This window comes from Echinops telfairi, unplaced genomic scaffold (genome assembly GCF_000313985.2).
Source record: "Echinops telfairi isolate 266 unplaced genomic scaffold, ASM31398v2 ScPeMD7_3;HRSCAF=10, whole genome shotgun sequence".
Lineage (NCBI taxonomy): Eukaryota > Metazoa > Chordata > Mammalia > Afrosoricida > Tenrecidae > Echinops > Echinops telfairi.
In genome coordinates, this window is record NW_022103899.1 from 28,807,965 (window position 1) to 28,820,019 (window position 12,055).

At 35.4% G+C, this 12,055-nt stretch overlaps 1 protein-coding gene across 6 annotated transcripts in view; it reads left to right on the forward strand.

Annotated features, from left to right (window-relative positions):
- Positions 1 to 12,055, forward strand: part of CARF (calcium responsive transcription factor) — a 38,347-nt gene that overhangs the window by 18,731 nt on the left and 7,561 nt on the right. For all 6 annotated transcript variants that reach the window (XM_045295524.1, XM_045295507.1, XM_045295516.1 and 3 more), the window contains 5 exons: positions 2,722 to 2,842; positions 4,042 to 4,185; positions 5,906 to 6,151; positions 7,805 to 7,964; positions 8,910 to 8,973. In XM_045295524.1, coding sequence (XP_045151459.1) covers positions 2,722 to 2,842; positions 4,042 to 4,185; positions 5,906 to 6,151; positions 7,805 to 7,964; positions 8,910 to 8,973 — 735 coding nt within the window. The remainder of the gene's footprint in view (positions 1 to 2,721; positions 2,843 to 4,041; positions 4,186 to 5,905; positions 6,152 to 7,804; positions 7,965 to 8,909; positions 8,974 to 12,055) is intronic.

Here is a 12,055-nt window from a genome sequence, read left to right on the forward strand (position 1 = left end):
CAATTGTATAGTCATGCTTGATCTAATTGAATTATGGATTGTTTTAATATCTTTCGAGCTCCCAATAAAATGGAAAAGATAATAGAAAATAAACATGTGGCATCCACATGCAAAACAAAAAGAATATATTAAGCTTCATGACTCCAGGTTTTCATATCCAGATTCAACAATTATCAATATATGGTCAATCTTATCTCATCTTTATGCATCCCTACCCATTTCCCCGTGTTATGTTTAAGCAATACCAGATATTCTATCATTTCATCTGTGATTGCTAAGGTATTTAACTCCAAGAGACACCTAAACCAAACTCACTGCCATTAAGTCAATTTCAACTCAATGTTAGCCTGGGTTGACTAAAGAAACAAATACAGTGACACTCATACATGTGTAAGAGAGAGTTTTATATCATGCAGTTTTATATATCAGGAAAACATCCCAGCCCTGTCCAACTCAAGTCCTTAAGACCGATACTAGTCCATAAGTACCTCTACAGACTCATTCAGCCACATACAATGGTGCAGAATGCAGGAAGATTTCAGGGCAGTGGGTGCAGCGTTGCTTGGATAAAATGGCCGCATACAGGGCTCGTGCAGGTCTAGTAGCTTGTCAACAGGAAAGTGAAGGGGCCTGGGGTGTCCCCAGAACCCTCCTTATGAAAAGGCCAAACCCACAAGGAGGTACCATCATGCTGTGACTTGATTGACGGGCTAGACTTCACCCTGCACTTTTTTTTCACCCCTACACTTCCATATCTTCAAGTTGACCCTAGAGGATAGATTAGAACTACCCCTTTAGCTGTAAATCTTTGCAAGGTTAGAAAACCTCATCTTTCTCCCGTGGAGCAACTGGTGGATTTGAAGTGCTGACCTTCCTCTTAGCAATTCTATATGTAACTCATCATGCCACCAGGGATCTTTCTATAAGAGATAACTACTCTTTATTGATGAGAGGGTTTAGCGTTTTTGTGGAAAAATTGTTATCTTTAAATTTAATTTTGTCCTGAACTTTTTAAAGCCCCATTATTTGTACTCTTTATTAATATATGTATACACACATAATATCCCACGCCAATCCAGTTATCAAACTTTTGAAAAATTTAAAGCTCTTCCTCAGTTGTATTTTGCATGCCTTACTACCTGAGTGGGGGCTCATCTTCAGCACTGGACCAGTTCCTCTACTAACCGTAGCTTTTTTGTGTCTATAATCATTCAGAAAAGAGCTGCCTGCTTCCGCCTCCAGGGCTGTCAAATGCTAAAATCTCCACCCAAACACTGGAATTTGAAATTTCAATGATCCAGCTTCCAGAGTCACAGCAACATAAAAGAATTGAAAGTGATTCCTTAATGTTGTAGAATGCCCAGTCAGTGATCACGTTTCTTTACTTAGATATTTTTCCCATAGATTTATTCAAATTCAGATTAAACAAGGTTCATTCATGCATTGCATTTATCATAACTCTTACATTTTTAAACTTTCATTTTTCCATGATCTAAAGATCTTTTGTTGTTGAAGACACCAAGTTTGCAATATTCTGGATTTTACTGATTTCATCCCTATGCTTTATCTTTTTCTATCGTGTGTGTTTCCTGTTGACAAATGCTTGATTAGATGCACATTTGATGTTTGGGAGGATACTTCATTGGTGTACTACATCTTTCCTATTGCTACCTAGGTCTTTCTTTGTGCGCCTAAGATTGGTCAATGGATTTAGTTGTTTTAGACTCCATTTGGCACCTGAACAATATGAATTTGAACTGCACCAGTCTAGTTAATATGCAAATTTTTTCCTACTGCTATTGCCCAGAGTACAGGTATTCCAAACACAATAGACAGCATCATTAAAAACAGAGAAGATTGAAATTGTCAAGGATTTCATTTTGCTTGAACCCACAATCAATCCTCATGGAAGCAGCACTCAGGAAAACAGTAGTATATTGCTTTGGGCAAGGATGTCAGTTTAAGGACTAATAATGTGCCTGACCCAAGCCATGGTACTTTTGATCACCTCGTATGCATGTGAAAGTTAGTGAATAAGGAAGACCACAGAAGAACTGATGCATTTGAATTATGATGTTGTTGAAGAACATTGGAAGTACTGTCGGCTGCCAGATGAACAAATACATCTGTCTTGGAAGAAATACGGTCAGAATACTCCTTAGAATTGAGGATGACAGAATTTCGTCTCATGTACTTTGGATGTATTATCAAGAGAGACTAGGTCCTAGAAAAGGACTTCATACTTGATAAAGTAGGCCAGCAGAAGAGAGGAAGACTCTCAAGAAGATGGATTGACACAGAGGCTACAAGAGTAGGTTCAAACAATAATTTTGAGGATGGCACAGGATAAGGTCATGTTTTGTTCTGTTGAGCATACGGTCATTATAAGCCAGAACCAACTCTGACTGCACCTAACGACATAGAAATTATGATTAAAAGTCATGTGAAATTGTTATTTACTATTTTTAAAAAGGTCATATATATAAAAAAATTAGTAGATGTTTACTATAATCCTTACCATAATCCGGTATAACTGATAAAATTTATATTTCTTTGGTTTTTTTACATCGCTATCAGGTTTACTGATGATTATTCTCCTTAAAATTACTTAATGAAAAGCATCTGTTTTTCTCATTGATACCACCACCAAGTTATCTTCAATAAAATGTTCAGAAGAGAAGGGCCTGTAACTTAATATCAATAGTTGGTTTTGGCCCACAGGGAGCAGGGCTGTGGTCATGGAGTGTCAGTACGGGCCAAGGAGGAAAGGGTTCCAGTTTAAAAAAGTCAGTGAGCAGGAAAACAGGTCCTGTCAGCTCTACAAAGCTACTTGTCCAGCCCGGTAAGCTTTTTTCCTTTCATTGACTTTCTATTAAGTCCTGATTTTTTAATACTACGTGTACGTTTTGCCTTTAAGCTTCAATCAGCACTCAAAGTGATATGGTGAAGTCTAAGTTTTCTTTTCCCCTATTCCTCATGTCCTTCTTTAAGACAGTTACTCTTAAGCTTCTTCAGTTGCTGCCCAAAGATACCTTTGTATATAAGTACATGTACATTTTCCCTTTTATCACCATAAATTTTACTGAAGATTTGAATAAGATTTACGAGTATCTTCTTTTGTAAAAGTTCTATAATAGTGCACCTTCTATCCTGCTATTCATACTGATTTTCCTCAATGTGAGTGTTTTTAATGCACAGAGAGTATGGTACATGTTAGTGTGAATGTAATGACACATACTATTCTATGTTTTGCTTATTTTATTCCCAAAATATCATAGAATTGGTTACATATTAGTACATACATGGCTGCCTCTTTGTAATAGCCATTTAATATTCCATTTACAAAGAATCATCTAACATAAAATTACATATGCTTTGCTTTAATAAAACAAATCATTTACTTAGTCCTGTAATGATGGGCATATATGTTGTGAAAAATCATTTTTTTTATCATACAAAGCTGCAGCTAATAGGTTGAGCCTCTTTGTACATTTGTACTAATATGTCAGTAGGATAAGTTCTTGGAAATGAATTCTCCAGGGCATTTCCTAGAAGGTTAGAATCTTACAAGAAATGCCTTGAATGCTGACAGGAGTTTTTTATTGGGTGAAAACATAGCCACTTACTTCACAGGAGGAATATAAATGTGAGTAACTACTGCTCTACCAAATGGATTTGAGTGATGAAAGACTGCAGGTCCAGAAGAGGCTGTTCATACAATCCGAGCGACAGATTACTGTGGTTTTGAGGAGAGCAGAGAAGAGGAGGCAAATTTAAGGCAGGGGGAGTTACAATCCATTGATACTTAGATATTTTTACAGAAACACAATTATTGTTCATTTTCTAAGTACTGTTTTGTCACGAAAATATAGCATGTCTTTCACATAATCCTTATAATACTTTCTAGATTATTGATGGAAAATTCTCTAAATTTAAATGCTTGATATGTTCTCCAATACTTCTGTAGTACTTTGGTTGGTGTGTTAGATTTTCTTGGCATTGTGGTATAATGAAATACACTTTTCTTTATTTTGCGAAAAGGATCTACATTAAAAAGGTACAGAAGTTTCCTGAATTTAGCGTTTCCACTGACCCCAAAGTTGACAGAAAACTAGTCAGAATGGAGCAGGAGAAAGCCTTTAACACACTAAAGAAGAACATAGTGGATGCTGGAGGTGTTATTAGGTATGACGTTTATATAGTTATTTTTTTATAAATTCATTCTCTGTAAGAGAATAATATTTCCCAATTATTTCATTAAATGGCATCAGAATGAAAGGTTTTATTGGTAGTTCCTGAAGTATTTAAATGATTTGCCATTGTACAAGTCATTAACTATTTTAGCCCCATGTTGTGCATAATGCAGGCTAAACAATTCTCTATATCATATGGAAGTTTTTCCCATATTGACAAATGGATATTTAACAAGATAATGCATTAGATGAATATATTTAGTTTCAGATACTTACTAGAAGCAGAATTTATAGCCACCTGAGTTTGGGGTTTTTTTTAAAACCTATTTTTGATTACTTATACAGAGTCCTGGTGGTGCATTGGGCTAGACATCGAATTGCTAACCCAAAAGTCAGCTTGCAATTCACCAGTCACTCCACAGGAGCAAGATCAAACAGTCTGCTCCTGTAAAGATTTAGAGCAGTGGTTCTCAACCTTCCTAATGCCACGCCCCTTTAATACAGTTAGTTATGTTGTTGTGGACCCCCCCCCACCATAAAATTATTTTGTTGCTACTTGATCACTGTAATTTTGCTACTGTTATGAATTGGGCGACCCCTGTGAAAGGGTCACTTGACACCCACCCCCCCAAAGGGGTTGCAACCCACAGGTTGAGAACCACTGATTTAGAATCTCACAAACTCTATTGAGCAAATGTTCCCTGACCTATAATAGGATCACTGTGAGCTGGAATCAACTTCATGGCAGTGAGTTTAAAGTGGGCTTTAGTTACTTAACGGAAAGCAGAAATTAATTCTAAACTCCACATAAAATTGTTTTGTACCTTTTTTTTTTTTTGCTGTGGGTTTCCAATAACAAATAATAGCTTGCTTTCTTACCTCTGTGTGTCATTTCAGTTGAAGATTTTGCTATTGTATAGTAGGTTTAAGTATATAGCTTTTCAATGGTCTCTAAAACAAACTTAGATATATGAAAAATGAATAGAATGAATAAATCATTAAAAATTAATTGAACCCTTAACATTGGAAAATGTGTTTAATTTTGAATAATCTTAGTTCCATGCAGTATCAGTCATTGTAAGCATTTTATACAAAAATTTCAAAACAGTATCATTCTTGATTATATCATTTTCCCAGCATCTCATTTGCACCTCTCTGCCAGACACCTACACTTTTTAGTTGATATGTTTTGCGCACTGGGCCAATAGGAAGTGGGAGTGCTTTGGAAGCAATATGTTGCATTCTTGTCCAAGAATAATGTCCCACCTAAGTGCATCTCCACTGGCTCTGAATTACATGCTCTTTGGTTGAAAGGATGGTAGGTTCAACACAAGTGTGATTCAGGACAAAATGATAGATGGATAAGAAAATAAATAACCAAAGATAATTTACAATCTATTTTCATCTAAAATTTGCTTAATATGAAATTTCACATGCCATTTTTATTTATACTCAAATCACTATACTCTACCCTGCTACTAAATGCTAGGGCCATAGTGAAATTCTATAAAGGTGTATAAAAACTTTTATTTAATTGAGTATAAACCCAATTTTTAAAACAGTTCATTAGTACACCATTAAATTTTTATTTTGAATGTATAATCATATGTAATTTATCTTAAAAGGTTATCCCTTCTCTATGTATTCGCATGCCTGGTTATGACTTTTACCATCATCTAATAAAAATAATTGTAACTATTTTCTCTTATCAGGTGGTATGTACAGTTACCTACACAGCAGGCTCATCAGTATCATGAATTAGAGACTCCCTGCCTTTCACCTTCCCCCTCTCCTTCCCCTTCCCCTTTTCCTATGCCTTCTCTTGAAGAAGAGGAAAATGCAATTAGAGATGAGAATTGTGCATTACCCTCACGTCTACATCCTCAAGTAGCTTGTAAGATTCGAGAATTAGTATCCCAAGGAATAGAACAGGTGTATGCAGTAAGGAAACAGCTAAGGTATAGTAGAAACTAGTCCTTTTACAGTTTTGTTTGTTGGTTTAAAATAATATGCTAAATATGATAGGCATTTTCTCGGCTATTTGCTACTAGAGTAGTTAAAGCAATATGATTTATTAATTTACTGCTCAGCAAGCAATAATGTAAAGTGGTTTATTATGATTCTGATTACCGTATGTAATCGAATATAAGCTGAGATTTTCAGCACATCTTTTTATGCAGTTTTTCTGGTAAAATTAGGTTCCTCGGCGAGAATTGGGTCAGCTTATACTCGAGTATATAGGTACTCATTTAAGCTATTCCTCTTTTAAGTTTGGTAAATTGGACTAGATCTAAATGACACATGGATTGAATTTTACAACAAATACCTTTACAGTGGGAAAAAAACCTTTTGTATTAATACATTTTTAAAGCCTAGGCTTAGATTTATACTTACTTTGTACTGACTTATAGCTATTTGAGTTTATACTTTCTTCAAGCTATTTGAAAGGTTATTAATCTTACTATAACAAAATAATTTAGCTAGTTTTTTGATGAAATTCTATTTTACTGATACTTAGGCTATAGTATTTTTACAAGGAAGAGGCACTGATCATGTGTGCCAGGTGTTATGCTATGGGATTTACATGCAGGTTCCATTTAATCTTACAGCAACTCTATAGAGTTGGTTACTTTATACCCAGTGTACAGATGAGAAAAGAGACACCAGAGGGTTTAAAGAACAGAATTAAAACAAAGGCAAACCTGAAATATAGGTCTATCTCTGCAGATATGTTCTTTTTCATGATTTCTGGTACTTAACTGACTTTTTTCAGATTGGTTATTGTGTCGTATGATCTGAATTATAAAATTATTACTTAATACATGACACCACTGTTGAGCAGCCTTCTTAGGCATTGTATGTGTATGTCTATAGAGGCACTATTAGAACATGCATAGAATTCGTAACGCCCGCCACTGTTTCCTACACCTGGGTCTTAAGAACAGAAGTATATTAGTTCTCTGACTTGGTCTACTGAATAGAATGTGTGGAGCATGTATATATCTATATATTGAACTGTATTATTTCTTTATGTAGTTCTTCTGTTTTCTCTACTTGTTAAATGTAAGCACATCATAGTTTACATAATATTAACGGATGCCTTTGGAAAGTATAATAAACATGGTCTGTGTGCACATAACTTAGGCATAACTAAGTGCTTGTACTTACTAGGTCAGTACATGACTTTAGGTAACTTACTTCTGAAATCCTCCATTCCCTTATCTGTAAATTAACTTTACAGATAGTTGTACAGAGAGTGATAGTTGTACGTATGTCACAGAATTACTGTAAGTATTAAAGGAGATAATTGATGGGAAGTGCTGATAGAGTAAGCATCAAAGCCATTGTACTCAAATAAAACATAATTATCTTAAATTAAATCCATAAAAATGTAGAATTTTATTCTAAAATGCACAAATGTTTAGTCAATGAAACATCATGTTTCTTTGATCTTTCTGATTTAATGTATGGAAAAAGTGAAAGTTGACAACGATAAATTATTTTTAAGTGATTTAAACCACTTCATAGAAATTTGTGCTAAAAAAGGCTTTCTCTTTTGGTTTAAAAATATATTGCTCTATGGCTATACTTACATTTTATATTCTTCACAGAAAATTCGTGGAAAGGGAATTGTTCAGACCTGATGAGATACCTGAAAGACATAATTTATCTTTTTTTCCAACTGTGAATGATATCAGAAATCACATCCATGAGGTACAGAAATCCTTGAGAAATGGCGATATCTATAACTCCGACATTATTCCGGCAACGGTATGGATTACAGTTGTAATTCCTTATTTTGTGACAGAATCTTTCATAGCTTCTATTAATATTTTGTGCCTAGTAGGGATGTTTGCTATTTGTAGAAAGTATGACATAAAGAAGGGGGGAAAAAAGATGTTTGGTTTTTTTTCTTTTTGTTTTTTGGTTTTTTTTCTTAACATTTAAAAGCTAGGTGTTCACCGGTTGAATTTTATTACTCTTACAAGAAGAAAAGTCAATGAATGTTTATCTCTGATTATAATAAAAATATTAATCTTCATTTTAAAGGAAATAATTTCTCTGTAAAATATTGTACTTACTCATTTAGCAGTTATTGAGTACATACTATGTATATCCCCACATGCCTCCCTTTTTAAATAGATGATTAAAGTGAAGTAGACTAGTTTAGACTTGAATGCATAAAATGATGACAGTACTTTAACATGCCACCCTGTGGGTATCCACACGGTGAGAATGGAGTTCTCAAATTTTACTTATGCTAGAGCACTAATGACAATACTTTCAGTGATTATGTTATTAGAATCTCAGTAAAAATGTCCTTTGCTCTCTAAACGTTTACTATTTAAACTCATTAAAGGAATAGATTGAGATTTGCTTTTAAGGTAAAGCTACTACTATTCCTTGCTATCCAAACCCCTTCCTTAATTATTCACAATCCAAAACTTAAGAACTAAAACATATTTGATTAGCAATGATCCTTGCCATATGAATTCGCCTTCCAAATATTTTCTTTCTAAGCATGGTAACCAAGCGTATTTGGATAATCAGGGATACTTTTGATTCCAAAATATGAATAAATGCAGAGAGTAATTACAGATGAAAATACAAGCATCACTATAATAGAATGAAATATGATCATTGTATTGATGTTTTAAAATATTTTTCAATATAAATGCTTTATTATACTTACTATAATAAATGCTCCTGTTTCAGCTTCAATGGACTGAAGATAATGGGAATATTCTTAGAGAGACTGTGACAGTTACAATTGCAGATGGTAGGTTATCTTGAATATACTTAAAATAAAAATTAAGATTGTAAAAAACTAGAAAGAATTTAACATATATTATCAAATCATATATTATCGATGATGAAACCATGGTTCCTAAGAGGTGGGAGCAACTGTTTTAGGGTTTGTCAGAATATTTCAAGGTATTTAAATCTCCAGTAATTGGCTTTTATGCCTAAAAAATGTAGTCTTGTTACTAGCAAAATGAACTAGAAAGTCAGGCTAATTCCAGAAGGAACAACTGTCCATTAGGAATGCCCACTTTCTCAAGGCCCAGCCACATGCTCGGACATGTTTTTTTACTCTTAACACACTTTATTAAAGAGAAAAATGTAGGAGACAAGAAAAGAAATGGAAATTTCCTCAAACTGTCACCTTTGGAATGGCTTGTTTTAAACCATCTTGATGGCAAAACAGACCAATCCCAGTGTTAGGGTTTTTTGCGTGGAAATCCCCTAGGGTCACAAACACCTCCCATTTTCATACCCCTATCCAGTCATAGTCATAGTCCTCCCTTGTTGCTGAAAATGAGGAGGACTTGAAGCACTTGCTGATGAAGATCAAGGATTCCAGCCTTCGGTGTGGATTACAATTCAGTGTAAAGAAGACCAAAATCCTCACAACTGAACCAATGGGTAGTATCATGTTATTTGGAGCAAAGGTTGAAATTTTCAACGATTTTCTTTTTTCACCACCCTTAACAATGTGTCAATCCATTTCATTGAGGCCCTGCTTCTTTTTCACTGTCCTTCCGTGTTACCAAGCATGATGCCCTTCTCTAGGAAGTGGTCTCTCCTGACAACATGTCCATAGTAAGCACACAAAGTAGCCATCCTTTCCTCGAAGGAGTATTCTTGCTGTACTTCTTCCAAGACAGATTTGTTTGTTCTTTTAGTGGTCTGTGGTACTTTGAATATTCGTCACTAAAACCATAGTTCAAATGCATCTTTTTTTTCTTTAGTCTTATTCATTGTCCAGTTTTCATATGTATATGATCATTAATATTTTCGTTGATTTTTGTGTTGTCCCACATGCATATGAGACCATTGAAAATATGGCTCAGGTCAGACACACTTTAGTCCTCAAAGTAACATCCTTGCTTTTCAACACTTTAAATGCAATGTGTTGTTTTGCCTCTTAATTGCTGCTTTAGGCTTTACACGTTTCATTGTGATGTTACCTACTGGTCCCGCTGGGAAGATTTTTACTCTAGGCTGTAATCTATAATCCTTGGTCTTCGTCCACATGTGCTTTCAGCAAGCAAACAAGACCTGTTCGATCTTCCCAGTGATCCTGTGAGGAAAATATTTTGTCTTGATTTTTTAAATGAAAATTTTGAAACTTAGAAACTGAGCTAAATAAAATATTGAAGATCACACTGAATAGCCAACACTGAAATCCCCCCCTTGTCTGACACCAAGGACATTTTTTTAAAAAATCGTTTTATTGGGGACTCGTACGACTCATCACAATCCATACATCCATCCATCGTGTCAAGCACATTCGTACATTTGTTGCCATCATCATTCTCAAAACATTTGCTTTCTGCTTGAGCCCTTGGTGTCAGCTCATTTTTTCCCCTCCCTCCCCACTCCCTCCCCCCATCATGAACCCTTGATAATTATAAATTATTATTATTTTGTCATATCTTACACCATCCTACATCTCCCTTCACCCACTTTTCTGTTGTCCATCCCCCAGGGAGGAGGCTATATGTAGATCCTTGTAATTGGTTCTCCCTTTCCACCCTACCTTCCCTCCACCCTCCTGGTATCACCACTCTCAGCATTGGACCTGAAGGGATTATCCATCCTGGATTCCCTGTGTTTCCAGTTGCTGTCTGTACCAGTGTATATCCTCTAGCCAGATTTGCAAGGTAGAATTTGGATCATGATAGGGGGTGGGGGTGAGGGGGAAGCATTCAGGAACTAGAGGAAAGTTGTATGTTTCATCATTGCTACACTGCACCCTGACTGGCTCATCTCCTCCCTGGGACCCCTCTGTAAGGGGATGTCCAGTTGCCTACAGATGGGTCCTGAGTCCCCAATCTGCATTCCCCCTCATTCACAATGATTTGATTTTTTGTTCTTTGATGCCTGATGACACAAAGGACATTTAAAAAATCCTCAGCTACTGTGTGGAAGCAATACTTACTGTAAATACCTATTTTTTTTATGCCTATTTTTTAAATGGAGTTTGTTGAAACTTTGTTGTTGAGAAGATACAGAGCAGGACATACAGGAATTCAACAATTTCTATACGTTCAGTTCAGTGACATTGGTTATATGGTTTGAATTGGGTACCCCTTCTTACCTTCCTTTTCTGGCTTGTACCTCCTCCATTAATATAAGCTGATTTCTCCGTAATTTTCCTGTCTAGTCTTTTGAATTGCTATTGTTAATTTGATCCCATTTAGTTCTCAGTGCTCAAAGGAGGCATTCTTTACTAGTTACGCCATTGTTGGGTTTTGAGAAGAGTTTAGGAAATGTTTTTTGCTTAAAGTTTAAAAATTTTCTCTAACCTCCATAACTCCAGAAAACATAGGAATTTTTGAAATTTGTCTTGTGCTTTTCCCTTTTGATGAGGATTCCACTATAGAGTCATTGATCAAAACATTCAATATTGGTAGCTGGACACCAGCCAATTGTTCTGGGCTCATGACAGAGAATGCTGTTCTTCATTAAAGCAATTAGCCATATATTCCATCTCCTCCTTCTCCTCCTCACTCTCGTCCTCTATTGTTCTGGACAAATCTAAATCAATTATACCTGGGATGACCAACTGCAAACTTCCAAGGCTCCAAGCAACCACACAGTAGGATTATTAGCTCAATTAACTGGATGTCCAATGAAACTCATCCTAAACTTCCAAACTGAGGAACCAAATTCCATGTATTTAGCCATACATAATGTAGACTTGCAGCAATCTTTTAAATTTTTTTATTTTTGTCACATTATTATTTAAATATATCTATCATACAACTTTTGCCAGTTCAACTTTTTATAGGTGTTCAACAGCAATTAAATTAATCAACTGTACAACCTTACCCTTAATGTATGTGATTTTTCCA